A 16,435-nucleotide genomic window follows, 5' to 3' on the forward strand; every position below is an offset into this window, starting at 1 on the left:
CTTCAAGGGGCTTTGGGAGAAGTGTGGAGTTGGAGGCTCAGTGGATGGGGAGCTATTTTAAGGGAGTTCTGATAGGTTCTATTGTCAAGCTAGCATTTTACTCTACTATATATCACATTTGGAAAGAAAGGTGTTTGAACGTGATAACTTTTAATTTATAAAATTAAATGATTCAAAAGCATTTGAGCATCATTCCATATCCCTTTTAATGATAAGAAATCAAGAGTGGTCTAAGAAAACTATTTGTTTGTAAATTGGCTCCCTTATGATCAAAATAGAACCTTTTCCAAATTGAAATTCGAATAAACTAATTTTTAAACCATTTCAAATGTATGTAATTTAATGATAAAAATAATTTGAATTGGGACTTTTAATTGGTTCTAAAGTCACTTTACAATATTTGTAATTGGTAAATCACCCAAGGGTATATTGGTTATTTTATATAACTTGAATTTCGAGTCTTTCAGACGTGATCCGAGGCCATGGGACCTCCAAAGCCATAAAAATAAATCTCCCCTCGCTATATTAAGATACCAACCATCATTGCCAGGTACAGACTATCGAGGTGACATAATATAGTGTCTACAATCACCCGAACTCATATATTTGGATGAATGGTTATAATCACAAGGTTGATAATATCCACATATACATGATTATGATCATGACCGGCATGTTCAGGTTCCCCCTAAAGAGACCATGCTCTATTTTATGTTGTGTTCAATTGCGTAATCATTTTAGTCATATAGTTTCTTATATTAATATGTACTTGGTGATTAATGACATTTTTGTAATTATTGGATGTTATATATTTACCACGTGACCATATAGTTGGTGTAACAATAAATTTGTTGCATGTTATACACTTGCCACGTGCCCAATATAATTAGTGTAACAATAAATTTATGATGCCCATTAAAAAATCCTATGTACATGCCATCAGGGCAACATGATTTTTTTATATGTATGAGAAAATTAATATTAGTAAATGATGATATTTTTTGTAATCATTAAATACTATAATCTCGCCACACGGCCTGCATATATACTTGGCCTAACAGTAATAACTCTTGATAGTTTAAAATAATTCATAGTAATTTGCAAAAAATTTATACAAGTACTTATGTTATTGTGCCTTCCTAATTCATTTTGTAGTTTTTTAACATAAATTATTTATTCTCAGAGTGCATAAGTCTTGGGTTTGAGACTCTCAAGTAACAAAACTGTATAATCCTATAGTGTAATGTACTCATCACATGAACATAAAAATCAAGAAAAGAAAGGATTCCTTGATAGATAGTTTAGCCCTACACTTGCGTAATGTCAATGAGAGTATTAGATAAAGCATCAATAAAGATGAGATTTTCACCTTTCATGAAGGGTGGAGCCTTTGTTTTAGAACATGGTATCAGAATGGGTATCGATCAGTCTTAAAACCATTATGATATTGGAATCGATCAATATCTGATTGCCCATATCGAACAGAAATACCTCTGTTTTACCTTAAAAATATTTTTTATACAATCCATACGGTTCAATTGATACAATATTAGTTAGGTATTGAGATCAAACCCTTGCCAAACCTATATGAATTATCCAATATAGGAGATCTGATACATATACTTAAAACCATTGACAAGGCACTCATTTTTCTCCATTGTATTTGGTTGCATAGGCCATGTTACCTTTTAAGCTTATTTCTCATTCTATTGATCGATGATCGTTTGTGCAGTGGTGAGGGTTCGAGTCCTAGACGTGGGATGTTCTCTTTTAGACTTATTGAAAAAAAAAAAAAAATCCCACTTTGACATCAAACCCATCCAGCTGAAAAACGACAAAAGGTCCTCTCACTCCCACCCTAAGCCCTAACAAGAAGTAAAATGTCAAAAGAGAAAAAAAAAAAAAAAGCCCAAACATTTTTACTTTAATTCTCTTTAAAGGATTAAAACTGTGGCTGGTGTAGAGGTTGATCCTATCATATCATTCAAGGGAAAAGGTTCTAATCCAACGGCTCCTACCCTATCTCCTTTCGTTCACATTTTTTATGTACAGAAAACCTTTTTCCTTCGATGCAGAATAAATGTGTGTGAGAGAGAGAGAGGAGAGAGAGAGAGAGAGAGTCTGTGCCATCACCCTGAGACCTGAGTTATAAAAAAAAATCTTTGAAGCGTCTTAACTTATTTCGCTCTTCTTCCTCTTTTGAAATCTCTCTCTTTCGTTTCGCGAAAAGTTTGAGGAGGATCGAAAGGGTAATAGATTCTCAAAGCCGGCCATGGATCTAGATCTGTGGATTTCCAAAGTTAAAGAAGGGCAGCATTTGATGGAAGATGAGCTTCAGCTTCTATGCGAATACGTAAGCCGTTCATCCCCATTTCATCTAGGGCACTAGGGATCCTTTTCTGTGATGATTAGAGGTGTATAGACCTTCTCTTATGGGAGAAATTAGGGTTTCCGATGTTTCTGGATATGCTCTGTTTGCGAAATTAGGGGTTTCATCGCCTTCTTTTCCTGGATGTATATTGTTCTTTAATTTTCGTTTTCATAATTTATTTTAATTTGGCGGCATTGGGTTTGCGATGATGGCTATTTTTGAACTCTGTGTGGTACGCAAACGACGCTAATTTGCTCTCCTCTCAACTATAGTAATGCATTTCTGTGTTTTCTGTTGAAGTTTGGCGGCTTGAGACATTTATTATCTGAATATTCGGAGAAACATGTTACTGTAGTTTCATTAATTAATTAAAAATAACTACTATTTCTCAGTTGGTATTGTATATGTTGTTGGGGCATCAAGTCAGTGGTTAAGATACACATTCTTGAGCGTTTCACAGTTGACGATATTATGCACTTAAGTGACTCATTTGTATTTGGGAGTTCCTATTCCTGGCTTGCTTTTTGAATCAATAGAACTGTTAGTTGTAGCAGTTCTTGTGATACTGAATATCCTACAGCCTCAAATCCATAGCAGGCATCGCCATTTGGCATGTAGAATTAAATTGTGCAGAGTTTCTTTCTCTTCTTTTAGTGGTAATAGTATTCTAGTTCCCTGGGCATGCACTCATAAAGTTTTTCAATCAGGTGGAAAACATAGAACTGGGGCTGGGCCTGCCCACCTGAAAACCAAAACATTGTCATTTAACAAGAAGAATTTGAGCAACCTTAAGTCTGTCATCAAACAGAATCATTTTTCAATGAATAAGAGTAAGTTAATTGGATGGTTAAAGTAAAAAGAAAGTTGAAGGTTTTGGGATGCCTCATTAACTAGCTAATTACCATAGTTACATTCGTGGAGGGTTTGAGCAACTCTTCTACTTATATGACCAGCCTAATTTCTGTTGCTTGCTATAAAATCTGAAAATTGAATTATGAGTCACATAAAATTCATCTCCAATATTAAGAAAACCAATCGGATCAAAGTATTTACCCAACCAAAGTGTTAAAATCTCTGCTATATCATATAAGGTTTCACCAAACAGGAAAGGGTTGCATTTTATTTTTATTTTTATATAGCTTTATTTTCTTAGTTTGGTTATGGGAGGATGAGTAGTTTACTGATGCATGATAATAAGAATGAAAACAGAGGAAAAGTATAATTTGTGCAAACTGAGTTGGGTGCACTAAGTTGTATGATGTACAACTCTGGAAAGAAATAATATCAGAAAAGATCCTCTCCAATTAATTGGGTGCCCAATTAGTGATCCAACGGATGGGAGGATCTGGGGAGACGCATCCTTGTATTGGGATTCGTGTCTGAGGTCCTCTCAGCCCTTGGATCACTGATTGGGCGCCCAATTAATTGGAGAGGAGCCGAATCCCATAATATCTTCTTCAAAAACATAATCCATCTTGGCCCTGTAAACCCTGTTAAAATCCTTGGCTGTCAAATTGAAGGTCTCTGATGCAATCTTTCAAAAGGAATAACATTATGTTGGAAAGATATCCTCTCAACTAGCAGGGTTATCATTTGGCATCGTTTTTTCCCCTGTTGACAGTTGTGTGCTATATTTAACAGGTCAAAGAGATACTCATTGAGGAGTCAAATGTGCAACCTGTCAATAGTCCAGTAACTGTTTGTGGTGACATCCATGGACAGTTCCATGATCTAATGAAACTATTCCAGACAGGAGGTCATGTACCAGAGACAAATTACATTTTTATGGTAAATTCTAATATTCCAATTTATCTCATGTTATTTTATGGTTAATTTTTCTCTTTTTCTCTTGATATAATGTTTTCAAAGTTCGTGGATTTTTATTCTTTATAAGTTCTTTGCAGGGTGATTTTGTTGATCGGGGTTACAACAGTCTAGAAGTTTTCACTATTCTTTTGCTTCTTAAGGCGAGGTAATTTTATTTGTATATGTATATGTATATGTATGTGGTATGTTTGTATTGATTACTCGAGTGTTTTTGGTAGTGTATTTCTTGCTATGCACGTCTGGTGATGTTTTTATTGATGCATTTGTTGTGCTGTCCATTCACGAGACACTTATTCTGTGGAATGTATTTTTGTTTATTTTGGGTAAAATTAATAGAGGAGTTTAGAAGTTTTCACTTTTCATCGTTCTTTTATTATGGAAGCCAGATGGTTCTTATATGTGTTTATGTGGTGTGATCTTACTTACCTGACCATTATTGATAGGAGATTTCCATCTTGTTTTGGTCTAATACTACTTTACAGCTTTGTTCCACTGTCAAATCTGAGATAACTGTGGAGCCTAACATTATAGATGTATTTAATAGAACCATCAATCATATAGGTTTTATCTTTTTCAGTTGTTTGATCAATATCCAAATGGTTAAGGTTCTCCTGTGACACTGTGGGGACACTGAGTCGAGCAATGAAAAAGTTTTTCCTGTGTGAGGGAATGCTGAGATGTTTTTTCTGCACTTGCTGTCCTGGAAAATGCTTTGTGGAAGGCTTGTAAATATTGCTTATGCAGGAGAATAAGAGATGGGCTCTTGTGGAGTTATAAAGAAACTTTACGGTTTTGACTTTTTCATGAAACCTTCTTTTGGAAATATTGGATTGAAGAAGATTAGCAAAAAAGATAATGTAGAATTTTGAGAGAAAACTAGAGAGCTCTTCCTGCTTTGACGGAGAGGAATTTGTTGGATGTTTTAAGGAGCTTTATCAAAGGGGAAGATGGGATTGGTGCTTTAGCAACATTTCTTGACTTATTCCAAACCGCAAAGTAGGATCTTAAAGAAAAGTATATAAAGGTGGATTATTTCCAATTGATACCAATCTAGATTGGAAGGTCCAAACTAATTAGATCTAATCCATCCTGTTCTATTTCTATCCCAATACATATCAGGTGATATGACAGATTCCATACGAATCTCTAAAACCATGGGGTGGAGCATAGGCATTATGGACTTTAGGCATATATGCCTTGTACGTAGTTTATAAAAAATAGGCTCAAAAGAGCTCTAGAGTAGTTTTTGGACATCATCAAGGAGCTCTAACTGTGGGAAAACTTACTTTAGATGGTTCTTAAGGGAGGATGCGTTTGGTTTAGAAGAGAAGTCTGGTTTGTGAACTTTTCACCTTGAAAAGTCTAGCTATCATTGAACAGAATGTCTTTAGTGATTTCTCAGTATTGGTGTGATGCATCTGTGCTAAATGGATAAGTTTGATGATGCATGTGTTTTCAATTGCCTCTTTCTCATATTTTGGACTCCTGCAAGATGTTGAAGTGTTCTTGTGCTCTTGAAATGTTACATGAATGATATTTTGTTAAGTAACATTAATTATTTGTGATTACAGTGGCAGATGATGCTATTGTTTTCATGTGTTTGAAGGAAATCAAACAGTTCCATCTTATTAAATTGAAGTGTGCTAGTTGGCCTTGGACATTCTGTGGGGGCCTAGGTGGGTGTGGGTTTGTGGGTGTTAGACTTGTTAATGTGGTAAAGAAAGCTTACTATGTAAGTGGATTTAGATGTTTAGTACGAAATCTTCGGGTATGTTGAAGAGAGTTTTTGGGGCCAGATTTGATGTTGGTTGGGAGTTTTAGAGATGTTAAGGGTTCTCATTGTGTGTTTGTTTGGAATATGTTATGTTTTGGAAGATTTTTTATTTAAGTTTAGATTTCAGTTGCCAGGAGAGGGTCAGATTTTGAGAGGGCAACTGTTTAATGAGTGCTGTTCATCAACTTGGTATCAGAGCTGAAGGATCCCCATTCCTTCCCCTCCATCTCTCTTCTTCCCTTCCCAGTCTCTGTCTTCTTTGTTTCTGCTCTCTTTATTTTTCTGGCTGCTGTCGCAACACTAGAGAGGGGTTTCGACTGAGATTTTGGGAGAGGAAAAGGGATCAATGGGTGGCTGCAGTAGAAGGTTCAATCCCTTTTTTTTCTCTCTCTCTCTCTCTGCAAAGGGGAGGAACGGGGAATCTGCAGGAGATGGAAGAGGGAGAGTGTTGCTGTGGGAGGGGTTCAACGATGGGCTGGCTTTGGCAGTGGGTTTTGAACTGAATGAGATTTTTTTTTTTTTTTGCTGTTCTCAATCATAGTAGGAACCGAAGACAAACAGGAAGAAAAAGGAAGAGAAGAGTGATGAGAAGAAGAAGAAGTCAACAAAGAGAAATAGCAGAGAAAGCGAGTGGAATCAAAAAGAAAAAAACAAAAGAAGTCGACGAAAAGAAGAGGAGTGAAAGATCCAGAACATCAAAAAGAAAAAAAAAGCAGAAGACGTGAAGAGAAAGACAACTGGCAAAATAAAAAGAAAAGAAGAGGAAGAGGAGAAGTAAGAGACAAGATCGAACCAAAAGAAAAAGGAGAGGAATTGTACCTGGTTGTGGACCCGCTCCTTCGACATCATCGGCTCCCTGGAAGTCCTCCCCCTTTCTCTCGTTGGCCCTCCTCTGATGCAGCGGTGCAGCCCAGACTTCGCTGGTTCTCTATCTCCGAGAGTGCAGAAAACCTTCCTTTCTTTTTTTTTTGGTAAAACCCCACACCACACGATTTGCCCTTCTTACTTATTTCTTCTGTTATTCCTAAAATTCCCATGCCCCACCTTTTTATGCTATGAGATGATTGCAACTGAGAATTGTTGGTGTTTCCCTGCAAAGAAAACGGATGCGCTACCGCGCCCGCGCATTTGTTGCTCTGGCGCGCGAGGCGTATTTATTGTCTAAGGCCGTTGCTTGTTGGGGCGTTTTCTTTTAAGCGGAGAGCAAACAAAGGCGAGTTTGCTATGTTGGACGGACGAAAAGCTGCAACAAGACGGGTGGCTATGGCCTGCAGTGGGACCAGGGCACGGGGGGATTAGGGGCAAATAGGGATGGACAGCTCGAATAAAGCGCCACATGCGGAACTGTCTAGATACAATTCCGGCCCGTTAAAGAAGAGGGGTCCCCTCAGGACCAAGGACTCCCTGCAAGAGGTACATTCCCTTACAACTATGAACATAGAGAGTCTATGGGCCTTGATCAAAAGCCAGAAGCTTCGGGGAAGGGGTAGGTTTTTAGAGGATAAAGTGGCGATAAGAGGGCGAGCGGAGCATCAATCTCATCTCCGCACAAGTATCTGGCTTCGCCCCCCCCAAACTTGGTAAAAATGGTAAACACGACAGACTCCAAATCTGTTCCATTCAAACGCGGTTCGAATCCGATAGTGAGTGGGGCCAACAAGACCAAGGCTTTCTACTCGCGGTGATTGATGATAGAAAGTGACTTTGTAACCTTGACTCCACCTTCGTGGAATGGGAGTGGCCCTAGCGGGAAGGGATGGACGAGCTCGCTCCAACCGAGCAGGAGTGGCGAACTTTTTTAACTATATTTAGATCTTCCTTCCGACTGACCAAAAGGGCTATCTTATCATTTCTTTTAGAGTCATTTAGATTGATTCTTGTTAGAGTGACTTTATCTACCTACGGAAAGGAAAGAAGGCTACTGCTCTATTGCCTGACTTGACTGATTGGATTGCTCTTTAAGGGAAGGGCCGCTGGGAAAGAAGGGAGTCTTATCTCTAAAGGCAGAAAGGCTAATCTTTTCTAGTCTAGTTGAGTTGAGTCTATTCTGATAAAAGTGACTTACCGCTCTTTAAGGGGAGGGCTGGAGGGAAGGCCTAGCTATATACACATACACCTACCCACCAGAGATGCCTACGAGAGACCGAACCGAAGGGAAAGCTAGTCTTTTTTCTAGTCTAGTCAAGATAGTCTTTTCTAGTTAGAGGGACTAACCTACTCTCCGCCTCTGCAAGCACACGCTCGCAAGCGGGTAGCTTCGCACCTTTGGCCTACCGATTTTCCCCTTTTGGTCAGGTTGCCTACGCTTGGTGAGGTTTTCTTAGCTCGCTCCGTCTTCCTGAGACGGATGCTCGCTGCGGCTGTAAGAGTGCTTTCACCTATACAAAAATAGATTTTAACCAAACATCGATTTGTTTCCAAGTATACCCTTATCCCCCTAATACATTATGTCTCATTCTTTTTGTGTTTCTAGTTGAACTTCAACCAAAAAAAAAAAAAAGTTGAACCTCCATATTTACATTTTGCCACTCACTCCTTACTTTGAATATCCATCCATGGTGATTCTGAATAGCAAACCTAGCTGATGGATCTCGACCTTTTATTGGATATCCCCGTCAACAAATGCAATTGATATGAGGGAAGCTCGATGAGATTCAACGACATTGCACAGACATCAACACCCAAGCACACTCTACTTTCAACTATGTGATCTCAGTCATTGAGCAACAGGTAGACAAGCTAAAAGATGAGTCACCAATGGTGGAAGATGAGATGGTATCGTTGAAAATTGAATATCAACTTGTGGAAAGGTTAATCTCTTCAGTGAACCGATCGATTTTATTTTCCCCGAGTCACTATTTCACCAATGAACTTCGCGCCATGGATTTCATAGCATTCGATCATGGTTTCGATGGTGACTTCATACAAGCAAGGATGGATGCTGATTGATTGGTGTTGATTCTCCCGTTCTACAAAACTCGTCCACGAGTTTTTCTCAACACCGGGGGAGTTGATGTAGATGCACACCCATGGACCGATCCAAACCCTTCCAGGTATCCAAATAGAGTTGAACTGGATCCAATTTGGGTCTTTGACTAGTAGGATCTTTTAGGATTTTATTTATATTTTCATGTAGTCTTTTATTTTTGTAGCTTAAGTAGGAGATAACTACTAGGATTTAGTTTCAAATTAATTTGAATTTCCAAATTAGAGTAGGTTTCCTTTCATGTTGGTTTTCTTTTACTATTTAAATGCATGTAATCGTACAATTAGAGAATAGAATGAGAAGATGAATTGAGGTTAGTTTTGGTGAAGAGTCTGTGGACATTGTGTGTGATCCTTCTCACTACCTTGCAACTCTAAGTTCACCTCAAGGATTCTTCTCTACCCCTACCAGCCCTCCATCTGGCCCTCCGTCACTAGGCACCCTAATAATTCTTTTTTAATGTACCCATTATTTCTAGTATAACAATATTATAAGAGAAATTTACGTGGCCCTTCTCTGGACTTTGGTCCAATTACAACCCTCCCCTGTGTTTTGAACGATACATCCACCTCCTTGAAGACTGATGTTGTTAGTGAGCTATTGGTTTTGAAATGGAAAAGACTATTTTAACCCTAGTAGACCTTGAACTAAAACATCTAAAATCTAAATACCATTTTTACCGTCATTACATCTTCCAACCTAAAATCCCCAAATTGAAGTGGTTTTTCAAATAGGGGCTTGGTTAAGGGGTTTGCTACAATACCTTGTCCGACAAAGGTGAAGAAGAAAGAACTTTATGGCGAAGGTGAAGAAGAGAGAACTTTTCGGCCAAGGTAAGTCTATGTAGGCTCTCCTTCTCAATCATTTTTTGTGGAATTAGGGCACAACATATAACCCTTCTCTCCTCTCACTTCGCTTTTGAGAAATTTGGGACAATCTAAAGTCCATTCTCTCTTCCATTTTTTGCATAGGAGATCCCAATGATGTTGAATCTCAAGCTTTGGACCCAGTTTCTTTCACCAATTTGCCTATCTAATTACCATTGGAACTCTTTTTTATGTTTTAGGTTTTTGCTCAAACACGAACCCAATTTGAGGAATTTCAGAAACCTTAACACAAAGAAGGAGATTTTTATACAACGTAGAATCCAAATTGATGACAATTAAGGGAGGGATTCATGGGGGAAAGTTACCTTCACGTTGCAAAGATCGTGAATTGGAGATGTAATCGTCACAGTTTGTCAGAGATGATAGTTTCATGTATGCTGGTCGCCGGGGAAGAAAGATGAGGAATAGTTAGTTTTGCAGCTCGTAGACCGCCGATTGGAGAGATTAGGCAGTACAACAAAGTTGGGCGTTGATTCCGCAGTTCTAATATCACGGATTGGAGAGATTAGGTCAGCATAGTCTCATATTTCATAGGGGATGAAGTTATCATATATGCAGGTCGTCGGAGAAGAAAGAGGAGAGATGGAATTAGTTGGAACAATGGAAGGTGGAGGACATCTCTTATTGTGTTGTATTGAAAGGGTGGTCAAAATACATTATAGCAGGGTAATATTTCTATTAATGAAAAGTTTGCATAACTTGACGGTTTCAACCTAACACCGTCAGTCTTCGGGGGGGGGGTGGATGTGTAATTGTTCAAAACATAGGGGAGGGGGTTGTAATTGGACCAATGCCTAGGGGAGGGCCATGTTAATTTCTCATATTATAACTATGCCTATAGCATTCCAACAACAACAACACGGATTGAATCTATGCACTAGTTTGCTATTATATCTAGCAACATCATTACAACATTTTACGACATTACAACATTACAACAATATTATTTTAGAAACAACGTTAGGGGGAAAACAATTTAAGTAAACAAGAGAAGTGAACTAGGGAAGTTTGATTTATTTATTTGTCTTTTTTTGGGTACTAAATGATCCCATGCTTCTCACCTATACACAAACTTGTACACAAGCAACTAAAAATGTTAGAAACAACATTATTTAGTGGAAAATAATGCAAAAAAAAAAAAAAAAAAAAAAAAGAAATGACTGCCCCCAGGGACCTAGATCTCCCAAGGCACCCTAGGTGACAACTAGTCTACGCTCAAGAGTCCCAAGGCACCTGCCTTGTTAAGTTAGAATAATGCAGGCGACTTCCCAACCCTTGGAATCTGCCTGGAGTACCGAACGCCTTTACAACTAAGGCTAGAAGTGTGTTCTTGAGTAAAGTGTACTTGTGAGTTTTTTGCACAAGGTTTAGAGGATCTGGTTCTGGCTTAAGGTGAAGTGTTTGCTTTCTCTGTCATTTTGGATAGAGTTTGACTATGGATCACTTGAGGAGAAGTGGTTTCCAGATGACCACTTGCTGTTTCATGTGACGAGAGGATGGGACTTTGGTTCCTCTGTTTAGTAGATGGTTGCTATCATTTGATGGAGCTACTACCTGAATCAGATGTCTCTGACAAATATTTTGGAAGAAATGACAGAGGGATATTAGGATGATCTACTTGGATTAGGCATATGGGGGATTAAAAAAAGAAGGCTTGTGAAGGCCATATGATATGTTTAATTAGGGGTTCGTATCTTATGGCTAGGGTTTATTCTAGAAAGAGTTCTATGAAGTGGAAAGAGCTTTCATGATGTTAACAGAATGAATCATCGTTGGAAAACCAGGTTTTTCCTGTGTCGAGTAAAAATGTTGCAAAACCTGGTCAAGAGGTATGTAGATTTGCCCAGTATAAAAGATGACCAGAACTCGGTCTTTTCACCAAGTCAAATGAAATTCACCCGAGTCTGATCAGGTTTTAACCTCTCTCTCTCTCTCTCTCTCTCTCTCTCGATATATATATATATATATATATATATAGGGACAAAGTTTTCTGCCTGAGAGAGGCCCCTGTGCCACAGGCACGGGTGCTTGCAATGACCACAGTGCCCCTCCTGGGGGAGCGCCCCCCTGTGTCTAGTCACATGGCCACTCTTGGACAGGAGACAAATGCCCATATCTCACAGTAACACACTCTCTCTCTCTCTCTCTCTCTCTCTCTCTCTTGCTGCCAAGTCTAATCCATGGGTTGGTGTCCAAACTTCCTATTCACCATCTGCTGCAAAGCAACCAGTGCCATTGGTGTCAGGCCAGCATCTCCGGTGGCGCAGCAGCGAAGCTTCAAAGGTGACTGAAGTCTGGCCTATTACTCAAACCTACTGACACTTATTAATAACAGAGCGTTAGGAAGGAAAATCAAACTCCAAGGAACCGGGGGCTGGGGTAGAATTGTATTTTTTAACAGAGCAAAAGGCTGTCTATTCTGCTCTGGGTAGAAGACTATCTTCGTTATTCTTCATCCCATCTAATTATGATTCTTCCAGAAAATAGGGGCTTAGTCAAATTGCCACTGCAATCTCTGTATATTTTTTGCCTTTGTCAATAGCAGATTAACAGGTCCATTCTTTCCCTTCTTGGCTTGACCCAGAGGCTTCTGCTGCCCATCTTAATGTTAGAGCAGCTTCCATCGATGACGAGTGGTGGATGGCAGTATTGCAGTTGAATTGGATTTTCTCAAAAACTTTTTTGAAGTTGATATCATCAAAATCCAATTGCAAAGAGAACACTCACCGCCAACATCCTGTCTTTTTACACTTCGGGGAATCGACATCTAAGGCTTTGAAACAGAGATAATTAAAAGAGAAAACTTAGGAAAAAACTGACTTGCCTGTGTCACCAGGTTTTGAGGAGGGTGATTCAAATCAGCGAACTTGGTAAAGATAAAGGAAAACGCCATCAAACTTCCTCGTTTATTGCAAGTCAGATCATCCATAACTGTGCAGGTTACCTCTTACCTCCTGTTCTGGGTGAGGCTATTTGCTAATTGTGTGTGTATTTTTTGGTAACTTGTCCCTTTTGCAATCCACTGAGGCTCATGGAAAGGAAAGAATAGGAAATTTTAAAGAAAACAATGACTGGTGACTGGTATTTGTAGATTGGTAGTCTTGATTTTAATGGACTGCCAGCTATGGATGGGTTGAATGATTCACTCCTGTTGGTGATAGGATAAGTACTTTATTTCATTTCTCCGTCCTTTTTGTTAGAAATGCTCATGCATTTTCACTCACTCACTCTCTTTCGGAAGCAGATATATATTTGTCAGTAAAATTCTTGGTTGCTTATGGAAATGATTTTAATATTTGAAGTTAGTTTTATATTCTGATTTTGATACGTGTGTTCATTAACTAGTGCATCACTGCTTTTGTGTGTTCTGATCTTGCCATCTTGGTGCTTGTATTTTGTAGGTACCCTGCTAACATAACTCTTTTGCGTGGAAATCATGAAAGCAGACAACTAACTCAGGTATACTCTCATGTACTATTGAAGTTGGAAGTTAAGGTTGTGTTGCTGAGCCAACATTTTTAGGATATGTTAAAGGTGCCTGTTGGAAGTTTGCAAGGACAGAATACCAGCTTTGTGAATGTAAATGGAGCCCACACATAAGGGACAGGATGAAATTTACTTTTCTGTTGCTCCTGATTTGTGGGCCTAGCAAAGGCTGGTTTAGGTTGGTTTATCCTGACACACTCTGAATCACATGCTTTTGGTATATCAGAGTCAAGGAAACAAGTTGTGATTTAGGGTGCTTTAAGAATTGGTTGTCTTTTTGTGAAGATAATCTTTCAATTCCAACTCATCAAAGGTTGTTCTATGCTGCTACTTAGCCTCATTTACTTTTGCTCTATTATACTGTCCTCAAAATCTGGCATTGCACTGCACTGACTAGACAAACTAAACAGCACTAAAGCTTTAACTGACCCTGTCCACCACCCATGAAAAGGAAGATTACATAGGGTCTCCTCAGCCCTGGCCTGGTTCAAATACCATTGTTTTTCACTTTATCCTACCCCGCTCACTGCCCCTCAGGCTGGAGCCGTTGCCCCAGCCTGTGCAAGAAACTTTGAGTTCTGTAGGCCAGTCGTCAGGTCAGTAGTTGTGGGTTGTGTCAGTGAGGGGCTGCAAGCAAGTAGAGTCCGATACAGTTCTCATGGATGTCCCTCGGATGAAATTCTGTGATCTCCGACCTGGCTTGGATTTCACTGTTTCTGTTCACACATGCTTTTGTAATGTAGTGTGTTTTTGCATTTGAATGTTATAAAAAATGAGTACTTTGGGCATCAAAAATTGTTAGTGGTTTGCCTTATTTATGAGATCAGATCTGACTTGGGCCTGTATGGGGTATATCTGATTTATTTTGGTACCTGCCAGTGGCTTCACTCATTTCTGTAGCCCGACTTGGCCTGTTTTAATATATTAGCCTTCTATCAATAAAGTTTTTTTTTTTTTTTTTTTTTTTTTTGACATCTCCCAATTGGTAGTGGTTTTCCTGCATTGCCCTTCCAACAGCATACCTGGGTCTGGTCATGCTATGTGGCAGGTTGGATGGGCCGAAATTTTGTGCACGGTGCCTGCTTACATGTCAAGTTTCAGCCTGAGGCCCTGAGCAGCGTTGGCCAAGTAGTCACAAAAGGACTACCTAGTATCGAGAGGGTGCATGCTGATACTAGGACTATTGAGAGGGTGCATGCAATTACATGAGAGGTATATGATTGAATTTGGGTCGGAAATTAGACATGTGGCCAATATCCAGACCATACTCTAGATATCCATGAGTTGGAATTGCCGCATCACCCTTTGACGTGTTACGACTAGGTGTGCAGTCGAGGAAAACTTTTTATAGTAAGTTAAGTTATCAAGTTGATATTTTGCTAATGCATAATGATTGTTGATATGTTTTGTACTGTTCTTCTTTGGTGTGACACGGTCTCTTTGATGTGTTGGAGTCTATCATAGTCAAAGTAAACTGGAAGCTTGATGTCCACTAGTTATTGGAAAAATTTGATAGCGTTTGGGTGAAGTCAATCATTGAAAGCTTTATTGGTGTGATTTTGGTTGTGGTTGACAGCAAAACAAATCCATGTGTTGCATAAAAAATAATAAATTTAGGTCAAAATGTTGGGATAATTTCATCCAAAGCAAGTGACTATGTATTTGATGTGATTTTGATTGCAGTGGAGCAATTGACCAAATTTGCCTTTTTAATCTATAGCTTATAGTTCCACACGAGTCATTATAAATGTTATGGTGCTCCCCAAAGTTTACAGTGGAGGATTTCATTCCCATGTTGTCACCATATTGTCTGTTTGATGCAGAATTGAAGCGTTTCTTAAGGAGGCACAAGGGCCATCGGACATCCCCTAATTAGCTGTTTAAAATGGTTCATGATAGGCTATTTAAGCATCCCACGATGGGCGTTTAAGTCACTTTTTTTCTCAAGCCTGTTTTGGGCCATGTTGGCTGAGTCATGTTGAGTCACTTGAGCCCATGACAGGCCACCTCTTGAGTCTTTAACGTAAGCCCAGTAGAGTCATGTTAGTGGCTTGAAGACCAAGTAATTGTATTTCTCTTTTATTTCTTTGCATTGTAATAACTTTCTATTTTGTGTAACGCCCTTTGGGCTGTTATAAATAAAAGGGGATAGGGAGTTAGGTCCCCACGATTTTGACAAGAAAGAAAGTGTTCTCATGATGCCTTGCTTCTATGGTGATGTAGTAGCAGTGAGAGGTGGTGAGTCCTTTGTAGAGGTACTGGTGGTAAAGCCGGATCATACCCCTTATTCTTTCTTTTCTTTTCTTTTCTCTTCCATTACTATTCTGTCAATCAATTCCGGCAAGGTAATACCAAGACTGTTCCCTTGAGTTTCTCTTTTGTTAACCTGTTAGCAATTCTGTTTGTCCTATCCTTTAGTGCAGGTTTCTTTTGTTGACTGATCATTCTTTTCCTGATCTGTTTATTCTGTTATCAGGCCACACATCTGTGTGTGTGTGTGTGTGATCTTGTGTCTATTGTTTCTTACTGTTCTGACCGTCATATACTCACTGATAACCATTTGCAGGGTTTCAGGTTCTGTTATGTTATTTATTATTTTTGGCTGCAGGGAATAACTTGTTAGTTTGGATTATCCAACCCTTGGATTGACATCCCGTTTTATTACATTGTTCCTCAAAGTTGATACTTATAGTGCCCTAAATTTGATGTTCATCAGACCAGTCAGCTGGGAGATAAATTAGTTTTATTTTAGTTTCCATTCCTGTGAAATACTGAGTTTCTTTTTCTGTATCGTGTCAGTACAGTAGATCCCACCTTTGGATCTGTTTGATTTTGGGGGACATATCACCCCAGTAAAAGGAACATCTCGTTCATATGTCAGCTCCATCTGACTGTTGGATGTTTTATTTGACCTTCATTATTCTTCCGTATATTTGCTATGGCTAGGTCTTGATTTCACTTTCGTTAATCCTGGTAAGGTGTCCCTGCTGATGGTAATGCGGAAGGTGGGGATCTCCTTTCTGGGTTTTTTGGATTCCTAGTTCAGTGTTTTTATAATTTCTTTTCCTTTTCTTTGATAGAATTCTTGATCGTTCTTAGAAAAA

At 39.0% G+C, this 16,435-nt stretch overlaps 1 protein-coding gene across 1 annotated transcript in view; it reads left to right on the plus strand.

Annotated features, from left to right (window-relative positions):
* Positions 1 to 2,085: 2,085 nt before the first annotated feature.
* LOC122088469 (phytochrome-associated serine/threonine-protein phosphatase) overlaps positions 2,086 to 16,435 on the plus strand; it is a 22,081-nt gene continuing 7,731 nt past the window's right edge. The window contains exons 1-4 of the mRNA XM_042657749.1: positions 2,086 to 2,353; positions 4,013 to 4,159; positions 4,276 to 4,343; positions 13,247 to 13,304. Coding sequence (XP_042513683.1) covers positions 2,273 to 2,353; positions 4,013 to 4,159; positions 4,276 to 4,343; positions 13,247 to 13,304 — 354 coding nt within the window. The 5' untranslated portion in view covers positions 2,086 to 2,272. The remainder of the gene's footprint in view (positions 2,354 to 4,012; positions 4,160 to 4,275; positions 4,344 to 13,246; positions 13,305 to 16,435) is intronic.

The sequence above is a fragment of the Macadamia integrifolia genome, chromosome 9, assembly GCF_013358625.1.
Source record: "Macadamia integrifolia cultivar HAES 741 chromosome 9, SCU_Mint_v3, whole genome shotgun sequence".
NCBI classification, from domain to species: Eukaryota; Viridiplantae; Streptophyta; class Magnoliopsida; order Proteales; family Proteaceae; genus Macadamia; species Macadamia integrifolia.